This window comes from Coregonus lavaretus (genome assembly GCF_964263955.1).
Source record: "Coregonus lavaretus genome assembly, chromosome: 3".
Classification (NCBI taxonomy): domain Eukaryota; kingdom Metazoa; phylum Chordata; class Actinopteri; order Salmoniformes; family Salmonidae; genus Coregonus; species Coregonus lavaretus.
The window spans coordinates 43,007,178-43,033,721 of NC_139990.1; the positions used below are offsets into that span (position 1 = coordinate 43,007,178).

A 26,544-nucleotide genomic window follows, 5' to 3' on the forward strand; every position below is an offset into this window, starting at 1 on the left:
TTCTGAAAGACATGTCTTTACCTGCTCTAGACACAGAGAGTTCTGAAAGACATGTCTTTACCTGTTCTAGACGCAGAGAGTTCTGAAAGACATGTCTTTACCTGCTCTAGATGCAGAGAGTTCTGAAAGACATGTCTTTACCTGTTCTAGACGCAGAGAGTTCTGAAAGACATGTCTTTACCTGCTCTAGACGCAGAGAGTTCTGAAAGACATGTCTTTACCTGTTCTAGATGCAGAGAGTTCTGAAAGACATGTCTCTTTACCTGCTCTAGACACAGAGAGTTCTGAAAGACATGTCTTTACCTGCTCTAGATGCAGAGAGTTCTAAAAGACATGTCTTTACCTGCTCTAGACGCAGAGAGTTCTGAAAGACATGTCTTTACCTGCTCTAGACGCAGAGAGTTCTGAAAGACATGTCTTTACCTGTTCTAGACGCAGAGAGTTCTGAAAGACATGTCTTTACCTGCTCTAGACGCAGAGAGTTCTGAAAGACATGTCTTTACCTGTTCTAGACGCAGAGAGTTCTGAAAGACATGTCTTTACCTGTTCTAGACGCAGAGAGTTCTGAAAGACATGTCTTTACCTGTTCTAGACGCAGAGAGTTCGGAAAGACATGTCTTTACCTGTTCTAGACGCAGAGAGTTCTGAAAGACATGTCTTTACCTGCTCTAGACACAGAGAGTTCTGAAAGACATGTCTTTACCTGTTCTAGACGCAGAGAGTTCTGAAAGACATGTCTTTACCTGTTCTAGACGCAGAGAGTTCTGAAAGACATGTCTTTACCTGCTCTAGACACAGAGAGTTCTGAAAGACATGTCTTTACCTGTTCTAGACGCAGAGAGTTCTGAAAGACATGTCTTTACCTGCTCTAGATGCAGAGAGTTCTGAAAGACATGTCTTTACCTGCTCTAGACGCAGAGAGTTCTGAAAGACATGTATTTACCTGCTCTAGACGCAGAGAGTTCTGAAAGACATGTCTTTACCTGTTTTAGATGCAGAGAGTTCTGAAAGACATGTCTTTACCTGCTCTAGACGCAGAGAGTTCTGAAAGACATGTCTTTACCTGCTCTAGATGCAGAGAGTTCTGAAAGACATGTCTTTACCTGCTCTAGACGCAGAGAGTTCTGAAAGACATGTCTTTACCTGCTCTAGACGCAGAGAGTTATGAAAGACATGTCTTTACCTGCTCTAGACGCAGAGAGTTCTGAAAGACATGTCTTTACCTGCTCTAGACGCAGAGAGTTCTGAAAGACATGTCTTTACCTGCTCTAGACGCAGAGAGTTCTGAAAGACATGTCTTTACCTGTTCTAGACGCAGAGAGTTCTGAAAGACATGTCTTTACCTGTTCTAGACGCAGAGAGTTCTGAAAGACATGTCTTTACCTGTTCTGAAAGACATGTCTTTACCTGTTCTAGACACAGAGAGTTCTGAAAGACATGTCTTTACCTGTTCTAGACGCAGAGAGTTCTGAAAGACATGTCTTTACCTGTTCTAGATGCAGAGAGTTCTGAAAGACATGTCTTTACCTGCTCTAGACACAGAGAGTTCTGAAAGACATGTCTTTACCTGTTCTAGGCGCAGAGAGTTCTGAAAGACATGTATTTACCTGTTCTAGACGCAGAGAGTTCTGAAAGACATGTCTTTACCTGTTCTAGACGCAGAGAGTTCTGAAAGACATGTCTTTACCTGCTCTAGACACAGAGAGTTCTGAAAGACATGTCTTTACCTGTTCTAGACGCAGAGAGTTCTGAAAGACATGTCTTTACCTGCTCTAGATGCAGAGAGTTCTGAAAGACATGTCTTTACCTGTTCTAGACGCAGAGAGTTCTGAAAGACATGTCTTTACCTGCTCTAGACGCAGAGAGTTCTGAAAGACATGTCTTTACCTGTTCTAGATGCAGAGAGTTCTGAAAGACATGTCTCTTTACCTGCTCTAGACACAGAGAGTTCTGAAAGACATGTCTTTACCTGCTCTAGATGCAGAGAGTTCTAAAAGACATGTCTTTACCTGCTCTAGACGCAGAGAGTTCTGAAAGACATGTCTTTACCTGCTCTAGACGCAGAGAGTTCTGAAAGACATGTCTTTACCTGTTCTAGACGCAGAGAGTTCTGAAAGACATGTCTTTACCTGCTCTAGACGCAGAGAGTTCTGAAAGACATGTCTTTACCTGTTCTAGACGCAGAGAGTTCTGAAAGACATGTCTTTACCTGTTCTAGACGCAGAGAGTTCTGAAAGACATGTCTTTACCTGTTCTAGACGCAGAGAGTTCGGAAAGACATGTCTTTACCTGTTCTAGACGCAGAGAGTTCTGAAAGACATGTCTTTACCTGCTCTAGACACAGAGAGTTCTGAAAGACATGTCTTTACCTGTTCTAGACGCAGAGAGTTCTGAAAGACATGTCTTTACCTGTTCTAGACGCAGAGAGTTCTGAAAGACATGTCTTTACCTGCTCTAGACACAGAGAGTTCTGAAAGACATGTCTTTACCTGTTCTAGACGCAGAGAGTTCTGAAAGACATGTCTTTACCTGCTCTAGATGCAGAGAGTTCTGAAAGACATGTATTTACCTGCTCTAGACGCAGAGAGTTCTGAAAGACATGTATTTACCTGCTCTAGACGCAGAGAGTTCTGAAAGACATGTCTTTACCTGTTTTAGATGCAGAGAGTTCTGAAAGACATGTCTTTACCTGCTCTAGACGCAGAGAGTTCTGAAAGACATGTCTTTACCTGCTCTAGATGCAGAGAGTTCTGAAAGACATGTCTTTACCTGCTCTAGACGCAGAGAGTTCTGAAAGACATGTCTTTACCTGCTCTAGACGCAGAGAGTTCTGAAAGACATGTCTTTACCTGCTCTAGACGCAGAGAGTTCTGAAAGACATGTCTTTACCTGCTCTAGATGCAGAGAGTTCTGAAAGACATGTCTTTACCTGCTCTAGACGCAGAGAGTTCTGAAAGACATGTCTTTACCTGCTCTAGACGCAGAGAGTTCTGAAAGACATGTCTTTACCTGCTCTAGATGCAGAGAGTTCTGAAAGACATGTCTTTACCTGTTCTAGACGCAGAGAGTTCTGAAAGACATGTCTTTACCTGCTCTAGATGCAGAGAGTTCTGAAAGACATGTCTTTACCTGTTCTAGATGCAGAGAGTTCTGAAAGACATGTCTTTACCTGCTCTAGACGCAGAGAGTTCTGAAAGACATGTCTTTACCTGTTCTAGATGCAGAGAGTTCTGAAAGACATGTCTTTACCTGCTCTAGATGCAGAGAGTTCTGAAAGACATGTCTTTACCTGCTCTAGATGCAGAGAGTTCTGATGACTGCTGCTAATATATCTAGTGTTTGAAGAAATAGAGATATTTATTGGTGGATTAGTTAATCACTGCAGCCTACTTATTGTAATGATCATTATTATTATAAAGCATTATTTATCATCCAAGAGGTGCTGAAGGAGTTTTACAGCTGGGTGATTCCAGTGCAGACAGTGTCTCCATCCCAAATGTCACCCTGTTCCCTTTATAGTGCACTACGTTTGACCAGGGCCCATAGTTGTCAGTGTCAGTCCAGGCTTCCCTCTGACTGATGGTTATTTATTCTGTGGGATCCAGAACTGAAGGCAGAGTTGACGTCGGTGTTTATCCCGGCTCACGGAACGCTCCAGGGAGAGGCCGTGACAACGCCGCTCGGGTCAGACAGGAAGACAGTCAGACAGTTCTTGGGAGTTCCGTACGCTCGTCCTCCTATCAGAGCCCTCCGTTTCGCCCCCCCCCAGCCTGCTGAATGGAGTGGCACATGGAACGCCATGATTACCAGGTAAACAATGACTCTGTCGAGGTAGAAATGTTTTAAAGATGCGTTATAAAGGTTTTGTATAATTTCCTCCAATAGTTTTGAAAGTAGCGTTCACGAGCCAAAACGGGTCCCCGAAAATTCTATGATATGTTACATCCTGCAACAACATAACAATATAACATTCCTGAAATTTCTATGATATGTTACGAATTGCAATTCGTATAATATGTTACGAATATGTAAGTGCTTAAGATCCCATTCAATCTCTTTAAGAATGTGTGTGTGTATCTGCCTGCCTGTCTGCCTGTCTGCCTGCCTGCCTGCCTGCCTGCCTGCCTGCCTGCCTGCCTGTCTGCCTGCCTGTCTGCCTGTCTGCCTGTCTGCCTGCCTGCCTGCCTGCCTGCCTGCCTGCCTGCCTGTCTGCCTGTCTGCCTGCCTGCCTGCCTGCCTGCCTGCCTGCCTGCCTGTCTGTCTGTGTTGGTTCCATATTTGCACCACATGTCATGGTTCTTCTTTGTTTGTCTTCTAATATCTGTCTATATGTTGTTTAGTGTGTGTCTGTGTTGGTTACATATTTGCAGTGTGTTTGTATTCTATATAAGCCTCATGACCCCTATAACGTTTTATTTTAGATGTTTTTTTCCATATGTGTGTGTGTATCTATCTGTCTTATATTTGTATGTATGTCTGTCTGCCTGTCTGTCTGTGAGTGTTTGTCTGTTAGTTACATTTTTGCACCACATGCAGTGTGTTTAATGTCTCCTATAATCTTGTTATTGTGGATGTTTCCCATGGCAGACCCAGTTGTCTGCAGCCTGGAGCTGTAGAGTCATCAGCCACCAGTGAGGACTGTCTGTACCTCAACATCTTCGTCCCCAGTGGCATCGTAAGTCACATTGTACCTATAGAGAGCTTTGTTGCACTAGAAGCCCTGTTGACCTCTCCTTTACTAAACCCTAGACACCTCAAACACCACTACACTGCTGGTCCCTCAGATTGACCATCTAGACACCTCAAACACCACTACACTGCTGGTCCCTCAGATTGACCATCTAGACACCTCAAACACCACTACACTGCTGGTCCCTCAGATTGACCATCTAGACTACTCAAACACCACTACACTGCTGGTCCCTCAGATTGATCAACTAGACACCTCAAACACCACTACACTGCTGGTCCCTCAGATTGACCATTGGTCTGCCATGTCATTCCTGTTCTTGTATTTTGCTCTGACAGAGAGGGAGTGCAGCGGTCCTGGTGTTCTTCCATAACCCGTCTGGAGCAGCCAGCCATGACACACCATCTCTACTGGACGGCTCCTACCTGGCTGCCGTCGGCAACATCGTCGTGGTTACCGTCAACACCAGGGTTTCAGCATTCGGATTCCTCAGCACAGGTGCTCCCCTTAACACACGTCAGTAGCAGCATTTAATGAGCTTATAGGTTATATGCTTTCAAAAGTCACGAGTGCTGCCTTCTAAAGCTGAACTTACAATTCGATCTGAGAGTGCTGCTGAAATGGCATTGCACTGTTGAAATAAGTGAATGTTAAAGTAGTAGGAAGATAGTGGAAATTAAGTTAGAATCAGGTCATGATGAATGTTAAGGGGAGAGGATGACATCATGTTTACTGTTGGTATTCTGCTGCTGTGGTGGGCTTAGAGGGGCCGGAGGGGGGGGAGAGAGAGAGGGAGGGAGGGAGGGAGGGAGGGGGAGAGAGAGGGAGGGAGGGAGGGGGAGAGAGAGAGAGGGAGGGAGTGAGAGAGGGAGTGAGGGAGGGGGAGAGAGAGGGAGGGAGTGGGGGGGGAGAGGGAGGGAGGGAGTGAGGGAGGGGGAGAGAGAGGGAGGGAGTGGGGGGGGAGAGGGAGGGGGGGAGAGAGAGAGGGAGGGAGGGGGAGAGAGAGGGAGGGAGGGAGGGAGGGAGGGAGTGAGGGAGGGGGAGAGAGAGGGAGGGAGTGAGGGGGGGAGAGAGAGAGAGGGAGGGAGGGGGAGAGAGAGGGAGGGAGGGAGGGGGAGTGAGAGGGAGGGAGTGAGGGGGGGAGAGAGAGAGAGGGAGGGAGGGGGAGAGAGAGGGAGGGAGGGGGAGAGAGAGGGAGGGAGGGAGGGGGAGTGAGAGAGGGAGGGGGAGAGAGAGGGAGGGGGGGAGAGGGAGGGAGTGAGAGAGGGAGGGAGGGAGGGAGGGAGGGAGGGAGGGAGAGAGAGAGAGAGAGAGAGAGAGAGAGTGTGTGAGTGAGTGAGTGAGTGAGAGATCTCTGCTGATGGTGTGTTCTGTGCTGATGTGGCACTGAGAGGGAGGAGTGACACTCTCTCTCGCCACAGTCAGCCAGCCGCAGCACGCAGCTGGCACACTCCGAGACATGTGGAAGGACTGTGTGTGTTCAAGTTTCAACTTTATTATCCTAGACTGCACTTTCTGTTTTAGTGTATGATGTATAGTCTTGGTGATAGGAGCCCTCAGCTAGCAATTCTACAAGACCCTGCAACACCTACTAAACCACTGGTCCCGCTCAGCTAGCAACTCTAGAAAACCCTGCAACACAGCAACACCTACTAAAGCACTGGTCCCTCTCAGCTAGCAACTCTAGAAAACCCTGCAACACAGCAACACCTACTAAACCACTGGTCCCAGATATCTCTCCAAAATCCAATCAAATCCAATCAAATTGTATTTGTCACATGCGCCGAATACCTACAGTGAAATGCTTACTTACAGCCCTTAACCAACAATACAGTTTTAGAAAAAAATAAAATAAAAAGTGACTTTGGAATGTTGTAAGCTTTCTGTTTGCTGTTGCTGAATGTATTCACGTTTTTACCAGGCTCTTGTAAAATGATATTTGAAATCCAATAGATTCTTGGTCCATTTTTAGTGGGTAATTATAGTATGCATGTACTGCAGTGGCTTTTGGACCCCAATTGGAAAATATTGTTTGTATATTTTGGAAATGATGTAGACAATAACACAAGTCATAACCAAAGACCATATTACGTTATATAAGTTTATCTCTTGAATGGACTTTACTCCTGAAACTGTACATGAAATATCAGCAATGTGAACTGAATGCCTCTAGGCTCCACAGCCCTGCCAGGTAACACTGGTCTCCAGGACCAGGTAGCAGCTCTGAAGTGGGTCCAGGAGAACATTGAGGCGTTCGGAGGTGACCCCAGGCTGGTGACGGTGGGGGCAGAGCGGAGCGGAGCCGATGTGGCCAGCCTCCATCTGACCTCTCCCTCCTCACGTGGTCTCTTCAACAGGATGCTGCTCATGGTAAGCTGACCTGTGAGCCTGATCCTCACTGACCTTTACTAAGAGTCCCAAATGGCACCCTATTCCCTATATAGTGCACTGCTTTTGACCAGAGCCCTATCAAAAGTTGTGCACTATATGGGAAATAGGGCTATTTTGGATGTGTTACTAAGCCGTTATGTGTAAGTAATGCTATTACAGTAACGGTCTTAACCATTCCATCTGTTTATGACTAGTTTAGGGTGTCAAACAGTAACACCCTTAATGGTACAAATGTCACTGATCATGCAGTGTGACAGCCATCACAGTTTTACTTCCACGTTCACAGCATAGTCCAGTAGGATATGTCCTCTCTATACAGCAGGATATGTCCTCTCTATACAGCAGGATATGTCCTCTCTATACAGCAGGATATGTCCTCTCTATACAGCAGGATATGTCCTCTCTATACAGCAGGATATGTCCTCTCTATACAGCAGGATATGTCCTCTCTATACAGCAGGATATGTCCTCTCTATACAGCAGGATATGTCCTCTCTATACAGCAGGATATGTCCTCTCTATACAGCAGGATATGTCCTCTCTATACAACAGGATATGCCGTCTCCATACATTAAGCCCATATCCAGTCTTAAGAGTTCAGGTGGATGGCTTGTGCATACTCCCCCTCCTCTTCCAGTGCTGTAGTGCTGAGTCCGTGACTGGGAGGCACACACACACTGTTCCTCGTCTTCCTCCTCGTCCAGCTGCTCCTCTTCCTCTCCTTCCTCATGTCCCCCAGAGACATGTAGGAGGAGACTGTGTTCCGCAAGCCAAAGCTGAGCATAGAGTCTCTGTTGCCAGGGTAACGATGAGGCTGGTCTGTCAGCTCCGAACTGGGGTTAGAATAGATGTGATGCAGCGTTAGTATATGGAGTTAGCCTGTTATCTATCACTGATAAAATACATTGAAAGCTAAACTCCAAACTAAGCTCAAACCATATGTAATTGTCAGACTCCATGAAACTCCCAGAGAGGGGTAGTGACAGATATGGATGGAGAGAAACAAGGTTGGAGAGAGAGGGATGAAGGTTGGAGACAGAGAGATGAAGGTTGGAGAGAGAGGGATGAAGTTAGAGAGAGAGATGAGGGTTGGAGAGAGAGATGAAGGTTGGAGAGCGAGGGATGAAGGTTGGGGAGAGAGGGATGAAAGTTGGAGAGAGAGGGATGAAGGTTGGAGAGAGAGGGTTGAAGTTTGGAGAGAGAGGGTTGAAGGTTGGAGAGAGAGGGATGAAGGCTGAGAGAGAGGGATGAAGGTGGAGAGAGGGATGAAGGTGAGAGAGAGGGATGAAGATGGAGAGAGAGGGATGAAGGTGTAGAGAGAGGGATGAAGGTGTAGAGAGAGGGATGAAGGTGTAGAGAGAGGGATGAAGGTGTAGAGAGAGGAATGAAGGTTGGAGAGAGAGGGATGAAGGTGGGAGAGAGAGGGATGAAGGTGGAGAGAGAGATGAAGATTGGAGAGAGAGATGAAGGTTGGAGAGAGAGGGATGAAGGTGGAGAGAGAGGGATGAAGGTGGAGAGAGAGGGATGAAGGTGGAGAGAGAGGGATGAAGGTGAAGAGAGAGGGATGAAGATGGAGAGAGAGGGATGAAGGTAGAGAGAGAGGGAAAGAGAGGTAAACGTTAGAGGAAGAGGTACCTGTTGACGTCTTTCCAGTCGAAATTGTTGTGCATCACCACAGGGGGCGCCTGGGAGGCCAGGTTGAGGTTGCCATTGGTTACAGCCTGACAGGGGGTGGTGAGGAGACAGCACAGGCCGTCTGCACAATCTGTCAAAGAGGAGGGGCCACTTTCTTTACCAGAAACCATACACAGCTATCCTGTGGTTATAACCAGTTAGCTACCAGAAACCATACACAGCTATCCTGTGGTTATAACCAGTTAGCTACCATACACAGTGACTAAAATGTAAATGTACAAGGACACATTAATGGCACAAGGAGAGCACTAGAAATGAATGTATTCCACATCCACAAAATAGCCTACTTCACAAATGTACTTCCACTACAGTCTACAGCTCTTATGAATCCACTTAGTTACTGAATATAGCATAGCATTACAGTGCATTGGAGTTGGTGTGGCTTGAAAGAGTCAATAATTCCACGTTAGAAAGTAATAACTACCAGTGGTGTCATGAGTTCTAAAATAATGAATGGTTCCAGCCCTTATTATAATGCTGTACTTGTCAGCTTATCTTTGTCACGCCCTGGCTCGGGGGACTCTCGTATGTTGAGCCAGGGTGTTAGTTTCTATGTTTTTGTTGTGGGTCTAGGTTACTTATTTCTATGTTGGTCTGAGTGACTCCCAATCAGAGGCAACGAGTGTCAGCTGGTTGTCTCTGATTGGGAGCCATATTTAAACAGTCGGGTTTTCATTCGTGTTTGTGGGTTTTTGTTTCGAGTCTGTTTATGGTAACCGTGAACTGTCACGTATCGTTCGTTGTTTTGTTCGTGTTGCCTTCAGTGAGAATAAATATGTTTGCATTCAACGCTGCGCATTGGTCCACTCTGTTAGACGATCTTGACAGAAAAACCCACCTCTACTGGACCAAGCAGCGAGTCGAGGAGCCATCGCCAGGGAAATCGCTGGCAGATCTCCGTGGCAGCTTCAACTGGGTCAAGCCCATTGAGGAGCTGAGTGACGAGGGTTGGAGACAGAGGAGCGAGAGGTGGGCGAGAACGATGGAGGCCTGGCCCACGGGGAGGAGAGACCCCCAGAACATTTTTAGGGGGGGGCTCACGACGTCGGGGCAGCAGGAGACCGCTATGGAGCGGTCCAGCGGGGTTGCAGAGGAGGCCGCCAGGTTACGGGGGCCACTGGTAGAAGAGGGGATGGAAGGTGTGGAGGCACGGCGAGAGGTACTGGGGTGTGTTACCAGTCCGGTCCGGCCCGTTCCAGATCCCGGTGTAGGGCCAGTGGTGTGTGTCCCTAGTACGGTCCGGTCTGTTCCTGCTCCCCGCACCAAGTCTGTGGTGCGTCTCGTCAGCCCGGCTCTGCCCGTTCCTGCTCCCCGCACCAGGTCTGTGGTGCGCGTCGCCAGCCCAGTCCGGCCCATTCCTGCTCCCCGCATCAAGTCTGTGGGGCGTCTCGTCAGCCCGGCTCTGCCCGTTCCTGCTCCCCGCACCAGGTCTGGGGTGCGCGTCGCCAGCCCAGTCCGGCCCATTCCTGCTCCCAGCACCAAGTCTGTGGTGCGTTTCGTCAGCCCTGTCCGGCCCGCTCCTGCTCCCCACACCAAGCCAGTGGTGTGCGTCGTCAGTTCAGCACGGCCCGTGCCTGTTCCCCACACCAAGCCAGTGGTGTGCGTCGTCGGTCCGGCACGGCACGTGCCTGTTCCACTGGTGCCTGGTCCGGCGCCGGTCAGATGCGTTACGCCGGAGCTAGAGCAATCCGCTCCACCAGTGTGCAGTCCAGCTCCGGTCAGCAGGACCAGACCGGACCAGGGGTACTTTGGGGGGTTAGAGAGCGAGTGGGGATCATGCCCGGAGCCGGATCCGCCGCCTAGGCGGAGTGCCCACCCGGTCCCTCCCCTGTTGTGTTTCGTTGGCGCGGTCGGAGTCCGCGCCTTTAGGGGGGGGTACTGTCACGCCCTGGCTCGGGGGACTCTCGTATGTTGAGCCAGGGTGTTAGTTTCTATGTTTTTGTTGTGGGTCTAGGTTACTTATTTCTATGTTGGTCTGAGTGACTCCCAATCAGAGGCAACGAGTGTCAGCTGGTTGTCTCTGATTGGGAGCCATATTTAAACAGTCGGGTTTTCATTCGTGTTTGTGGGTTTTTGTTTCGAGTCTGTTTATGGTAACCGTGAACTGTCACGTATCGTTCGTTGTTTTGTTCGTGTTGCCTTCAGTGAGAATAAATATGTTTGCATTCAACGCTGCGCATTGGTCCACTCTGTTAGACGATCTTGACAATCTTTCCTAGAAATAGTTCCCATAAAGTCTACATGTGTATGACTTTAATGTCAGAATGTAATATTCATCAGATATGTTAACGTCCTGGAAAAACCTCTTTAAAAAAAAAAAAAAAAAAAAAAAAAAAGTAGTAGTTTATTTTCAGATATGACTATTGCCAGACATATTGGCTATTATCATGAACCTTTCACAGATCATGGAGGGGGATGAATACTATAATCATGAATCTTTCACAGATCATGGAGGGGGATGACTACTATAATCATGAACCTTTCACAGATCATGGAGGGGGATGACTACTATAATCATGAACCTTTCACAGATCATGGAGGGGGATGACTACTATAATCATGAACCTTTCACAGATCATGGAGGGGGATGACTACTTTCAATTTATGTTTTTTTTTTTATCTACAAAAAGTGAGGAACAAGGTTTTTCAAGGACACCGATGAATAGATTTGGACTAAATATCCACGATTATGTCCCCATGGATTGTTATTTACCAGAGTAGTGGTTGACAAGGTCCTCCAGACACTGGAAGGTCAGACCAGGAGAGATGTAGTACCAGTTGTTGGGAAGGCGGATAATGCGATAGTGTACCATAGCCCTGTGACGTACAGACAGGGTATACACACCTACAACACCACCCAGTCAAAGAAAAACAATACATTATTGAATCCGTATAAAGTTGGTTGATTTTGGTTGATCATTTTAGTAGTTGATGTGAGAAAATGTATTGGCAGCCCTGTAGTCTAGTTTAGACAAAAGGCTTATAACACCCACTTTTATATATACAGTGGGGGAAAAAAGTATTTAGTCAGCCACCAATTGTGCAAGTTCTCCCACTTAAAAAGATGAGAGAGTCCTGTAATTTTCATCATAGGTACACGTCAACTATGACCGACAAAATGAGGAAAAAAATTCCAGAAAATCACATTGTAGGATTTTTAATGAATTTATTTGCAAACTATGGTGGAAAATAAGTATTTGGTCACCTACAAACAAGCAAGATTTTTGGCTCTCACAGACCTGTAACTTCTTCTTTAAGAGGCTCCTCTGTCCTCCACTCGTTACCTGTATTAATGGCACCTGTTTGAACTTGTTATCAGTATAAAAGACACCTGTCCACAACCTCAAACAGTCACACTCCAAACTCCACTATGGCCAAGACCAAAGAGCTGTCAAAGGACACCAGAAACAAAATTGTAGACCTGCACCAGGCTGGGAAGACTGAATTTGCATTAGGTAAGCAGCTTGGTTTGAAGAAATCAACTGTGGGAGCAACTATTAGGAAATGGAAGACATACAAGACCACTGATAATCTCCCTCGATCTGGGGCTCCACGCAAGATCTCACCCCGTGGGGTCAAAATGATCACAAGAACGGTGAGCAAAAATCCCAGAACCACACGGGGGGACCTAGTGAATGACCTGCAGAGAGCTGGGACCAAAGTAACAAAGCCTACCATCAGTAACACACTACGCCGCCAGGGACTCAAATCCTGCAGTGCCAGACGTGTCCCCCTGCTTAAGCCAGTACATGTCCAGGCCCGTCTGAAGTTTGCTAGAGTGCATTTGGATGATCCAGAAGAGGATTGGGAGAATGTCATATGGTCAGATGAAACCAAAATAGAACTTTTTGGTAAAAACTCAACTCGTCGTGTTTGGAGGACAAAGAATGCTGAGTTGCATCCAAAGAACACCATACCTACTGTGAAGCATGGGGGTGGAAACATCATGCTTTGGGGCTGTTTTTTTGCAAAGGGACCAGGACGACTGATCCGTGTAAAGGAAAGAATGAATGGGGCCATGTATCGTGAGATTTTGAGTGAAAACCTCCTTCCATCAGCAAGGGCATTGAAGATGAAACGTGGCTGGGTCTTTCAGCATGACAATGATCCCAAACACACCGCCCGGGCAACGAAGGAGTGGCTTCGTAAGAAGCATTTCAAGGTCCTGGAGTGGCCTAGCCAGTCTCCAGATCTCAACCCCATAGAAAGTCTTTGGAGGGAGTTGAAAGTCTGTGTTGCCCAGCGACAGCCCCAAAACATCACTGCTCTAGAGGAGATCTGCATGGAGGTATGGGCCAAAATACCAGTAACAGTGTGTGAAAACCTTGTGAAGACTTACAGAAAACGTTTGACCTGTGTCATTGGGTATATAACAAAGTATTGAGAAACTTTTGTTATTGACCAAATATTTATTTTCCACCATAATTTGCAAATAAATTCATAAAAAATCCTACAATGTGATTTTCTGGAAAAAAAATCTCAGTTTGTCTGTCATAGTTGACGTGTACCTATGATGAAAATTACAGGCCTCTCTCATCTTTTTAAGTGGGAGAACTTGCACAATTGGTGGCTGACTAAATACTTTTTTTCCCCACTGTATACCATTTATTTATGCCATTTAGCGGACACCTTTATCCAAAGTGACTTACAGTAGTGCTTGCATACCCACAACCCTCGCGTTGCAAGTACCCTGCTCTACAAACGGAGCCTGCCAGGACCACCACAGGACCACCTAAGATCCATTTAAGTTACTGCACAGACTTCTGTCTCTAGGCCACTCACCTTTTTGACTTTCTCTTATCATGAAGGAGCCAGCTCTGTTTCCGGGCAGACTAAGCAGTTCCTCTGCTTTGGGTCGGGGCACCCCTTCAAACAACCAGCTAAATGAATACAGATTAAAGTTCAACCATTATCATCAAGCATGCACTTTAATGCCTTAGAACCCCCCCTAAAACAACCAGCTGTGAATAAAGATTAAAACATTATCACTAGCCATTTGAATCACCTTGTGATAGCCTTTACCTTTTCAGAATACAAAGCATTAAAGCATTATCGTCAGTTATGCACTTTTATGCCTTAGAGGCAGATGACATGGCACTGGACCAGGAAAGTGTCAGGTTAGTATATGTAGCAGGCAGATTACATGGCACTGGACTAGGAAAGTGTCAGGTAGGTTAGTGTTGCAGTGAGTTCACCCACCCGTGATAGACCTTGGCCACATGGTTGTTGGGGATGTAGTTCTCATATCCTGTTTGGACAGAACAAACCCTCCACCAGTAACCCTCCCTGACAGAAGACAAGAAACAAGGAAAGAAGGAGGGTGAGTCCCAAATAGCACCCTATTCCTTATTTAGTTCACTATAGGCCAATAGGGCTCTGGTCAAAAGTAGAATTGGTCAGATTTGATCCCTGTCTCTGTCAGTCTAGTCAAACAGATCAGCTCTAAGAGGAGGTAGTGTTGTGTTGAGGTACTGAATGTGGAAGACTAGGCCTGCGTCCCAAATTGCCCCCTAGTCCCTATATAGTGCACTACTTTTGACCAGGGCCCATTGCACTCTATTCCCAAAAGGGCTCAGGTCAAAAGTAGTGCACTATATAGGGAATAGGGTGCCATTTGGGACACAGTCCATAGATTCAGTTGGGTTCAGTCACTCACTCTGCCAGGAGTCTCAGTCTCTCTCCTATCCTGAAGAGAGGCACACTGACGTCTGCTGAGGGGTAGTCCGACAGGACTACCAGGGTATCACTGACGTCTGCTGAGGGGTAGTCAGACAGGACTCCCAGGGTATCGTTGTCTGGCGAGAAGGGAAACCATAATGATTAATAATATACACAGTCATTTGTAATGGTAAAGTCATACAGATATACAGTACCTACAGAATGTTTTAATTCTATATTTCTGGTTAAAGTCTTCTCTTTATAGTGGCTCAGTGTGAAAAACAGTCCCCTCCTGTGCCAGTCTGGCCCAGCGGGAACTAGTGGCGGTTGGTGCCGAGGGAGGACAAACATTTTTAAAAACGAGCATGGCCTTATTTGGCAATAAATTAATAAAACCAAAAGCTTACCTTGACTTGGAAGAGTTCCAGTGTTGGATAGCCATAGCCAGATAGCTAACATAGCATCCCTCTCTGTTTGAGCTGGGTGTTTGAGTAGGCTAAACTAGTTAGCTGCATTCGCTAGCTAAGTAAGTGAAAGTGAAAAACATACTACAAAAATATAGCTAGCTCTCTCTCGCTTGATTAATTTTTGAATAAATTAATTTGTTCAACTATTGTCTTTCTCTCTCTTTGAGTCAACTACTCACCACATGTTATGCACTGCAGTGATAGCTAGCTGTAGCTTATGCTTTCAGTACTAGATTCATTCTCTGATCCTTAGATTGGGTGGACAACATGTCAGTTCATGCTGCAAGAGCTCTGATAGGTTGGAGGATGTCCTCCGGAAGTTGTCATAATTACTGTGTAAATCTATGTAAGGGGGTGAGAACCTCTAATGGTTATTTACTGTGGAGCGCATAATGTACGAGGTGACTGTAGTTCTTGGTCATAGCTGATGTAACCAATGGGAAAATGCCATGTACTGGTGTACTATCTTAATTTGACCAGTTTCTCACAGCAGGAAAATAATCCTTCAGCAACAGGAAATGTAAATTATTGTGTGGATTATAATTAATGGACATTTTTGTAGGGGTTGATATATTTTTAGTTAGGAAAAATCAAGTCTGACATTTTAAAGTGGAAATTACAAACGAAGAAGCATTTTTAAACCTTGAATACACAACAATTAGCATTTCCTTATGCAAAGGAAAATTCTCTGCGACAACAGAGTGATCAAATTAAGAGAGTACATCTGTACAGTATCTCGCAATCACTAGCGAAAGCAAATGTGTTATCAGGTCGTCCATATCACATGAAGATTATATTATTTTTCCATTCAGTCAGCAGCTCTTGCACAGTCATTTCAAGACGCTGAACGCTCACACACTGATTCTGTTACAAAAACATAAAAATATATATATTTGTTTTTACATAGGAGTACATGTTGTTAAAATTCAGGGAGTAGGGAAGTAGGATACTGTTCAGAATTTAATTTTATGAAGAAATATGTTTTATATTTTATAATTGTCCATTAAAAAGCATGAGCTGACATGTTGGTAGAGGTGCAGACGAACGGAATATTAAACAGTCTACAACAGAAAGTCCTACACTGTATATATACTCCCAACAATTTAATTGGTAAACAAAATATAGCAAATATTGCGTGGTGATCATTTGACCTAATTCTAAATTATTTTCTTCATTTATAAGCTTGCGGTTGTTTGGCTACAGTTTGCATGAGGAGCCTTATTTATTTTGGGTGACATTATGCAAATGTTTACACATGCCCAGAGCAGGACAGGGCCAGTACAGCTTATGAAAACAGTGTCAGTCTACCAAGTCAGTCCACCCTTACTTAAAAAGTACGTTAAATTAACCATTGCCCATTAAAGAGGCAATCTGCGATTCTGAACTTTTAAATGAATGAATATATAGCCATTCTTGAATAATTTTTATTTATTTTGCCCCTTTAACAGGATCCTTTCATTTATAAAACAATAATTACCTAAATACAGGCTTCCTTAACCAGAGAGACTTACTTCTCAGAGAGGGGTCAGAGCTGGTGTTGGTGTCATCTCCATTCGCTGGCATAGAGACTGGGCTGGTCCTGACATTCCCCATGTCTGGTCAGAGAGCCTTGTTGTTCATTTGGATGCAGGAATAAAGTGCTGGGAAGCAGCAGTGCTATGCATGCGTGCCTCTCATTCCTTTATCTCACTATTTAGCCCAGCACTGGTATTCTCAAGTTTAGGATGTCGATATCATCCTCCTTTCTTCAGAGAGCCTAACAACACCAGCCTGTAGCAGCCTCAGCCGTTGTACCTAATACAACCCCATATTTGGTATAATGTAGCCAGAATTATAATGTAATATAGCCTGAATTAGCTTAGCATGATGCTACAGTACTGTATAACGGTGATAAGCAGCAGCTTATCGGTCTATTCTATGCATCCTGCCAGTCTGTTTTTGTTTAGCTCATCTTGTCACTTCCTCCCTAATGGGGAAGTTGAGTGTAGCTTGTTTTTCACCACATTTTTCCACTCCTGAAATAGACTAATTACCACACAGGGCAGTAGCTAATAGATGATAGACTAATCACCACAGTACAGTAGCTAATATATGATAGACTAATCACCACAGGGCAGTAGCTAATAGATGATATACTAATCATCACAGTACAGTAGCTAATAGATGATATACTAATCACCACAGTACAGTAGCTAATAGATTATATACTAATCACCACAGGGCAGTAGCTAATAGATGATATACTAATCATCACAGTACAGTAGCTAATAGATGATATACTAATCATCACAGTACAGTAGCTAATAGATGATAGACAGCATGCAAATAAACACTTGAAAGTTGTGTGCAACCACATTTTATATAGTATTTCTAACATTAGACGTCATTCCATTTTGGAACTAAAAATGCATAGCTATCAATAATAATCATTTTCAGTCTATGCTTATTTGTGTTGACTAGTAGAGAGACAGCATTAATTGCAAATGCCTTTGAAGTTCTGAGTGGTTCTCTGACTCTCTTCTTTCACCCGGGTGAGATTAAACCATGACATTGACTGGTTATCTGACTCTGTCCCTCTTTTCTCTCCCCAGGGTGGCTCTATGTTCTCCCCTGCCTCAGTGCTGAGTGGTTCTCTGACTCTGTCCCTTCTCTCTCTCTCTCTCTCTCTCTCTCTCTCTCTCTCTCTCTCTCTCTCTCTCTCTCTCTCTCTCTCTCTCTCTCTCTCTCTCTCTCTCTCTCTCTCTCTCTCTCTCCCCAGGGTGGCTCTATGTTCTCCCCTGCCTCAGTTCTGAGTGGTTCTCTGACTCTGTCCCTCCTCTCTCTCTCTCTCCCCAGGGTGGCTCTGTGTTCTCCCCTGCCTCAGTGCTGAGTGGTTCTCTGACTCTGTCCCTCCTCTCTCTCTCTCTCTCTCCCCAGGGTGGCTCTGTGTTCTCCCCCGCCTCAGTGCTGAGTGGTTCTCTGACTCTGTCCCTCTCTCTCTCTCTCTCTCTCTCTCTCTCTCTCTCTCTCTCTCCCCAGGGTGGCTCTGTGTTCTCCCCTGCCTCAGTGCTGAGTGTATCCAAGGCCCAGGTGCAGGCTGAGGCTCTGGCCCGGGAGCTGGGCTGTCCCCCCTCTGACCCAGAACAGCTGGCCTCCTGCCTGAGAGCAGCACCAGCACAGGACCTCAACGCTGCTCAGACCAAGGTACTGTTGGTCTTATAGACCCAGACTAAGGTACTGTTGGCCTTATAGACCCAAACCAGGGTACTGTTGGCCTTATATACCCAGACCAAGGTACTGTTGGCCTTATAGACCCAGACCAAGGTACTGTTGGCCTTATAGACCCAGACCAAGGTACTGTTGGCCTTATAGACCCAGACTAAGGTACTGTTGGCCTTATAGACCCAGACTAAGGTACTGTTGGCCTTATATACCCATACCAAGGTACTGTTGGCCTTATAGACCCAGACCAAGGTACTGTTGGCCTTATAGACCCAGACCAAGGAAGGTAGCTGTATAGTCCCAGACCAAGGAAGGTAGCCGTATAGTCCCAGACTAAGGAAGGTAGCTGTATAGTCCCAGACCAAGGAAGGTAGCTGTATAGTCCCAGACCAAGGAAGGTAGCTGTATAGTCCCAGACCAAGGAAGGTAGCCGTATAGTCCCAGACCAAGGAAGGTAGCTGTATAGTCCCAGACCAAGGAAGGTAGCTGTATAGTCCCAGACCAAGGAAGGTAGCCGTATAGTCCCAGACCAAGGAAGGTAGCTGTATAGTCCCAGACCAAGGAAGGTAGCTGTATAGTCCCAGACCAAGGAAGGTAGCTGTATAGTCCCAGACCAAGGAAGGTAGCTGTATAGTCCCAGACCAAGGAAGGTAGCTGTATAGTCCCAGACCAAGGAAGGTAGCTGTATAGTCCCAGACCAAGGAAGGTAGCCGTATAGTCCCAGACCAAGGAAGGTAGCTGTATAGTCCCAGACCAAGGAAGGTAGCCGTATAGTCCCATACCAAGGAAGGTAGCCGTATAGTCCCAGACCAAGGAAGGTAGCTGTATAGTCCCAGACCAAGGAAGGTAGCTGTATAGTCCCAGACCAAGGAAGGTAGCTGTATAGTCCCAGACCAAGGAAGGTAGCTGTATAGTCCCAGACCAAGGAAGGTAGCTGTATAGTCCCAGACCAAGGAAGGTAGCTGTATAGTCCCAGACCAAGGAAGGTAGCTGTATAGTCCCAGACCAAGGAAGGTAGCCGTATAGTCCCAGACCAAGGAAGGTAGCTGTATAGTCCCAGACCAAGGAAGGTAGCTGTATAGTCCCAGACCAAGGAAGGTAGCCGTATAGTCCCAGACCAAGGAAGGTAGCTGTATAGTCCCAGACCAAGGAAGGTAGCTGTATAGTCCCAGACCAATGAAGGTAGCTGTATAGTCCCAGACCAAGGAAGGTAGCTGTATAGTCCCAGACCAAGGAAGGTAGCTGTATAGTCCCAGACCAAGGAAGGTAGCTATATAGTCCCAGACCAAGGAAGGTAGCCGTATAGTCCCAGACCAAGGAAGGTAGCCGTATAGTCCCAGACCAAGGAAGGTAGCCTGTTTCTATAGTGAGGCAGCTTGATGTACCAGTACCCCCCCTGGACAGGACACTAGTCTATCTCCTGTTTCTGTAGTGAGGCAGCTTGATGTACCAGTACACCCCCTGGACAGGACACTAGTCTATCTCCTGTTTCTGTAGTGAGGCAGCTTGATGTACCAGTACACCCCCTGGACAGGACACTAGTCTATCTCCTGTTTCTGTAGTGAGGCAGCTTGATGTACCAGTACACTTCCTGGACAGGACACTAGTCTATCTCCTGTTTCTGTAGTGAGACAGCTTGATGTACCAGTACACTTCCTGGACAGGACACTAGTCTATCTCCTGTTTCTGTAGTGAGGCAGCTTGATGTACCAGTACACCCCCTGGACAGGACACTAGTCTGTCTCCTGTTTCTGTAGTGAGGCAGCTTGATGTACCAGTACACCCCCTGGACAGGACGCTAGTCTATCTCCTGTTTCTGTAGTGAGGTAGCTTGACATACCAGTACCCCCCCTGGACAGGACACTAGTCTATCTCCTGTTTCTGTAGTGAGGCAGCTTGATGTACCAGTACACCCCCTGGACAGGACGCTAGTCTATCTCCTGTTTCTGTAGTGAGGTAGCTTGACATACCAGTACACCTCCTGGACAGGACACTAGTCTATCTCCTGTGTCTGTAGTGAGGCAGCTTGATGTACCAGTACACCCCCTGGACAGGACACTAGTCTATCTCCTGTTTCTGTAGTGAGGCAGCTTGATGTACCAGTACACCCCCTGGACAGGACACTAGTCTATCTCCTGTTTCTGTAGTGAGGCAGCTTGATGTACCAGTACACCCCCTGGACAGGACACTAGTATATCTCCTGTTTCTGTAGTGAGGCAGCTTGATGTAGTTTGTGTGTATGTATTGGTATTGATATGTAGGCTACGTGTGCCTTTTTAAAATTATTACTTTATTTAAAAAAAATATTGATGTAGTTCTGTTCTTGTCTGTTAATGTTCTGTATTATGTCATGTTTCATGTTTTGTGTGGACCCCAGGAAGAGTAGCTGCTTCTTTTGCAACAGCTAATGGGGATCCTAATAAAATACCAAATACCAAAGAAAATGTATATTTAAAACCCCTGGACAGGACACTAGTCTATCTTCTGTTTCTGTAGCGTTTGGCAACTTGATGTACCGGTATACCCCCTGGACAGGACGCTAGTCTATCACAGGGCCAGACCAAGGTAGACTTTCAGTAGCATAAATCCCACAAAGCATCGGCTAAGCTCATTGTATTGCTCTGTGTTAGAAGTATGATTAAATAGCCTCAATGCAAACATCTCCCTAATTCCAATTTCTTCTGATCTTTTTGACATTTTTCAATATAATATATCTATTAAAAACACATGCTGTGTTCCCATTCTAACAGGTATCATAGCCTGTATTCCAAATGGCACCCTATTCCCTGTTTAGTGCACTACTTTTGACTAGGGCCCATAGGGCTCTGGTCAAAAGTATTGCACTATAAAGGCAGTAGATGCTATTTGGGGACATTTTTTCTGTCAAAGTTATGTTATCTGTTACAGTTGCTGTCAGTCAGTGGGCCCCTGCAGGCCTGGGGTCCAGTGGTGGATGGGGTCTCTGTCCAGGGGAAACCCTCCATGGCCCTGATGAATGCACTCTCCCACAGAGCTGACCTCCTGCTGGGCTCCTCCGCAGAGGATGGACTCATCAGCAGGGCCAAGAGGATCAAGGTGAGAACCAGAGATCCTATAATTCATAGGTGTTCTTTATGTATTTCTATGGTGAGAACATTCACTTCTAGTATCGTCCATCTATTTAGTTGTACCTGTTTATTGAGCTTTCCCCATGCTTTAGGATGGAACTGGGGAATTCGGCTCTTTGTTTTTCATAGAGTATAGGATATATTCTAATGTGTTAACTCCTAGTTCAACTCAGCTAGTGACTAGTGTGTTAGCGGTTTGTCCTCATTCATATCAATGCATCCCCAATTATTAGTTTTGATTAGTATTACTATACTCAGCCACATTTCATATCACCAACTTCTACTTTTCCCCCGTAATGTCTGACGACAGAACTTTGAGGAGCTCCAGGGGCGAGCTGACAGTAAAACAGCGTTCTACGAAGCCCTGTCCAACTCTCTGGGTGGAGACGATGCCAATGCTTTTGTGAAGGCTGCAGCTACCTGGTTCTACTCTATGCAGCACTCTCCCTCTCCTGCTGGTTACAATGTCTTCTCTCAGGCTCTTAACAATGCAACCAGGTGAGAAATGTGCTAAGCACACTACTGTATACAGTATTCATGTAGTTCCAGAATACCTTCCTCTTATTCATAGAATTCAGTGTATCAATATACAGTTCCTGTATGGAGAAGCAAGCACCATAATAATCTAATCACGTCACAAGATACCATTCTCTGTTCAGTTCTGTATATTCAGTTATCAGTTCAGTTCACTTCATTTATTTGGCCTTTTACAGGAATTTGTCTCTTCGCGTTCAAGAGCACTTAGTTCTATACAGTGAGTTCTTTACAGTGAGTTCTTTACAGTGAGTTCTATACAGTGAGTTCTATACAGTGAGTTTTATACAGTGCCTTCAGAAAGTATTCATACCCCTTGACTTATTCCACATTGTTGTCTTACAGCCTGAATTCAAAATGGATTAAATTGATATTTTTCCTCACCCATCTACACACATTACCCCATAATGACAAATTTATTGAAAATGAAATACAGAAATATCTTATTTACGTAAGTATTCACACCTGATACACCTTTGGCGGAGATTACAGCTTTGAGTCGTATTGGGTATGTCTGTATCAGCTTTGAAAGTCTGGATTTTGAGATTTTCTCCCATTCTTCCAGGCTGATTTTCTCAAAATCTGTTAAGTCATATGGGGAGTGGCGGTGAACAGCAATCTTCAAGTCTTTCCACAGATTTTCAATGGGATTCAAGTCTGGGCTTTGGCTGGGCCACTCAAGGACTTTCACATTCTTGTTCTGAAGCCATTCCAACATTGCTTTGGCTCTATGCTTGCAGTCATTGTCCTATTGGAACATAAATCTTCACCCCCAGTCTAAGGTCGTTTGCACACTGAAGCAGGTTCTCATATAGGATCTGCCTGTATTGCTGAAAAGCATCCCCATAGCATGATGCTGCCACCACCATGCTTCACGGTAGGGATGGTGTTAGACGGGTGATGAGCTGTGCCTGGTTTTCTCCAAACATAGCGCTTTGCATTCAGGCCAAAGAGTTACATTTTTGTCTCATCAGACCACAGAATCTTTTGCCTTATGCTCGGAGTCTTTCATGTGCCTTTTTGCAAACTCCAGGTGTGCTGTCATTTGCCTTTTTCTCAGGAGTGGCTTCCATCTGGCCACTCTCACATAAAGCCCAGATTGGTGGAGTGCTGTAGAGACAGTTGTCCTTCTGGCAGGTTCTCCCATCTTAGCCAAGGAACTCTGCAGTTTTGTCAGTGGTCATTGGGTTCTTGGTCACCTCCCTGACCAAGGTCCTTCTTGCCCGGTTGCTCAGTTTGGTCGAACAGCCAGCTCTAGGCAGAGTCTGGGTAGTTCCATATTTGTTCAATTTCCTGATGATGAAGACCACTGTGCTCTTGGAAATGTTCAACACTCTTGAAATTGTTTTATACCCTTCCCCAGATATATTCCTCATCACAACAGTTCCTTGGACTTCATGGTATAGTTTCTGCTCTGACATGCACTGTCAACTGTGGGACCTTATATAGACAGGTGTGTTTCTTTCTAAATCATGCCCAAACAATTGAATTAGCCACAGGTGGACTCCAATCAAGTTGTAGTGACATCTCAAGGATGATCAAAGGAAATTGGATGCACCTGAGCTCATTTTGGAGTGTCATAGGAAAGGGGTGTGAATACATATGTATCCATGAGATATTTCTGTATTTTATTTTTGATAAATTAGCTAAAAATTCTTAAAACATGTTTTCACTTTGTCATTATGGGATATTGTGTGTAGATAGGTGAGAACATGTTTTATTTAATCAATACTTTCTGAAGGCCATACATTGAGTTCTATACAGAGAGTTCGACGCAGTGAGTTCGACGCAGTGAGTTCGACGCAGTGAGTTCGACGCAGTGAGTTCAGTACAGTGAGTTCAGTACAGTGCAGAGTGAGTAGAGACTCATACCTAGAGTATAGACCTCTTTACATTGTTATATGTTGCTTTACTGTCATTGACAAACTGGAAACTGGCCCTGTTCAAAAGTAGTGCACTATAAAGGGAATAGGGTACCATTTGAGACGCAACACTGAAGAACTGGAACAGAGTGTGTTTCACTTGTGGTCCAGAGGAAGGAAACAGACAGCCAAGTGAAGACTGAAATAACCTGAGGATTTTGAAGAACTGTGTTACTGATAGTGTTAGGAGCAGTGTGTTTAGAAAAGAAAGAAATGTAACCATTCAGAAATAGAAATGCTAGTGCTGTGGCGCAGCCATTTAACTTGGCCCTGACATGGGGCATAGACCAAGCTTTTCACCAGGAATGTGCCATAAGGAAACGTCAGGGCCTATATTCATAAAGCGTCTTAGAGAAAGAATGCTGATCTAGGACCAGTTTTGCCTTTTGGATTGTAAAATGAATGGATAGATGGAATCTGATTTTATACTGAACAAAAATATAAACGCAACATGCAACAATTTCAAAGATTTGACTGAGTTACAGTTCATATAAGGAAATCAGTCAATTGAAATAAATAAATTAGGCCTTAATGTATGGATTTCACATGACTGGGCAGGGGCGCAGCCATGGGTGGGCCTGGAGGGTATAGGCCCACCCACATGGCAACCAGGCCCAGCCAGGACCCCCCCCCCCCCCCCCCCCCCCACTGTCAGGTGGATGGGTTATCTGGGCAAAGGGGAAATGCTCACTAGCAGGGATGTAAACAAATTAATTTGTGCACAACATTTGAGAGAAATAAGCTTTGTGTGTATGAAACATTTACTGTGATTTTGTATTTCAGCGAATGAAACATGGGACCAACACTTTACATGTTGCGTTTATATTTTTGTTCAGTTCAGCACTCCTACTCTTATATGCAATGGGATTCTGTACATACTGTATGTCTCTGTAGTTCTGTGTATGTTCTGTATATATCTGCAGTATTGACAGAGATGTTCTTCTAATGCGTATGTTCTGCATATATCTGCAGTATTGACAGAGATGTTCTAGATACAGGCTTTGGTAGTTATATGAATGGTTGCTGCTGCCTCTCCTCTTCAGCGTTTACTGCACTGGACTTCACCCACATAATAACTAGTGTCAAATATAGCAGGGAACAGGGCTGACGCTGACCCACACAACACACCCATGGACCTGCGGTTAGCTCAGGATAGCAACCGACCGATGCCTTAAAGAGAAAAACAACAGCATATCTCACATTCACAACATGTATTTTAGTAAAAGAGTCCTGACCTGAAACTATCACTATGCTAGGAGTTATACTAGACATTCTCCAGAGTTCAAAATGCCTGTAACTTAAAGGCAGATATGTCCATTGCTTGTTTATCCACATCCATCAGTGTATTTTGGCTGCAGCAGGAGTGGCCCCTCACTCAGTAAATACCCGCCCTGCTGTAACACACTGGATATGTCCCAAATGGCACCCTATTCCCTGCATAGTGCACTACCGCTATGGGCTCTGGTCAACAGTAGTGCACTATATAGGGAATCGGGTGCCATTTGGAACCTAGCCTTAGTTAACTAGCCTGGCACTGTGGCAGCCAGACAGACCATTTCTTCTCAAGACACACATACACACACACAACCCTCAGTCACACATGTAAATGTTTGGTTTGTTAGACAACACTGTGTGAGTGATTGTCAGTGAACTGCTGTCCTGTCATGTACAGAATAGGTACACCTGGCTTTATCCTTTCTCTCAGTCTTTGTCCACAAAGCAAAGTGAAACATTTTCATTTGAGTCATTTAGCAGACGCTCTTATCCAGAGCGACTTACAGTTAGTGAGTGCATACAATAACAATGCTGTGATGTGTGTTGAGACTGTGTTAAATGTCGCTCTCTGTCTCTGTTCAGAGATCTCTTCATTGTGTGCCCCACCATAAAGATGGCCAACTTCTGGGCAGCTAACTCCAGATCCAATGTGTTCATGTACCACCTGCCTGAGGACACTGCCCAGACCAGGTAATCACTGGGTGTGAGGAGGACTAGGCAGCCAGGAAGCCAGGTCAGGTCAGGGCTCCACACCGTTGACTACTAGTCAAGTAGTACTTGTGTTAACTCAGACTACCTTGTTGTGTCATTTAGCAGACGCTCTTATCCAGAGTGCATACATTTTCATACTGGCCCCCCGTGGGAAACAAACCCACAACCCTAGCGTTGCAAGCGCCATGCTCTACCAACTGAGCTACAGGGGACTACATGATAATGTATTATTTATTTGTTTTGCTGTGTTGCTAGGGAAGTGGCATGATGATGTATTATTTATTTGTTTTGTTTTGCTGTGTTGCTAGAAAAGTGGGATGATGATGTATTATTTGTTTTGTGTTGCTAGGGAAATGGCATGATAATGTATTATTTAATTGTTTTGTTTTGCTGTGTTGCTAGGGAAGTGGGATGATAATGTATTATTTATTTGTGTGTGATTTGTTTTCATTTCAGTGCTGACCTGTCAGTGCCCCTGGATGTCCAGTATGTGTTTGGTCTCCCCCACAGCCCCCTGACCTACAACCTGTTCACCAACACAGAGAGACGCCTCTCCCTGCAGATGATGACCTACATTGCCAACTTCATCAAGTCCGGGTAAAAAAAACTAAACAGAAATTACTTTAAATAAATGCCAACCATACTGTATAGTAGTGCCATTTCCATCTAAATCAATTGGTTTATTTTGTATTGTTTGTTACATCTAAACCAATCCCCATGACTGGAGAATACTGCCTTATGCATGTGGTATCATAATAGATAATATATGACATTTACAGTGGCTTGCGAAAGTATTCACCCCCCTTGCCCCTTGGCATTTTTTCTATTTTGTTGCCTTACAACTGTTAAGTTGCGTCAATTCAAATCTGGTATTAGGAACAAAAGAGGTCAAT

General features: G+C 45.2%; 2 protein-coding genes across 2 annotated transcripts in view; one reads left to right on the forward strand and one right to left on the reverse strand.

The window, feature by feature from the left end:
• tg (thyroglobulin) overlaps positions 1-26,544 on the forward strand; it is a gene marked incomplete at both ends in the record, with an annotated part of 78,180 nt that overhangs the window by 41,998 nt on the left and 9,638 nt on the right. Inside the window, 9 exons of the mRNA XM_084157585.1 lie at positions 3,606-3,810; positions 4,588-4,675; positions 5,029-5,188; positions 6,873-7,060; positions 17,920-18,084; positions 21,010-21,177; positions 21,520-21,707; positions 25,523-25,630; positions 26,108-26,248. Coding sequence (XP_084013711.1) covers positions 3,606-3,810; positions 4,588-4,675; positions 5,029-5,188; positions 6,873-7,060; positions 17,920-18,084; positions 21,010-21,177; positions 21,520-21,707; positions 25,523-25,630; positions 26,108-26,248 — 1,411 coding nt within the window. The remainder of the gene's footprint in view (positions 1-3,605; positions 3,811-4,587; positions 4,676-5,028; positions 5,189-6,872; positions 7,061-17,919; positions 18,085-21,009; positions 21,178-21,519; positions 21,708-25,522; positions 25,631-26,107; positions 26,249-26,544) is intronic.
• LOC311127000 (src-like-adapter) lies at positions 7,664-16,494 on the reverse strand (the record flags this gene model as incomplete). The annotated part of the gene is made up of 7 exons (XM_084158735.1): positions 7,664-7,914; positions 8,717-8,846; positions 11,490-11,621; positions 13,559-13,656; positions 13,976-14,062; positions 14,433-14,571; positions 16,413-16,494. 7 exons carry the CDS (start codon positions 16,492-16,494, stop codon positions 7,671-7,673), a joined length of 912 nt encoding a protein of 303 aa, XP_084014861.1. The 3' UTR covers positions 7,664-7,670.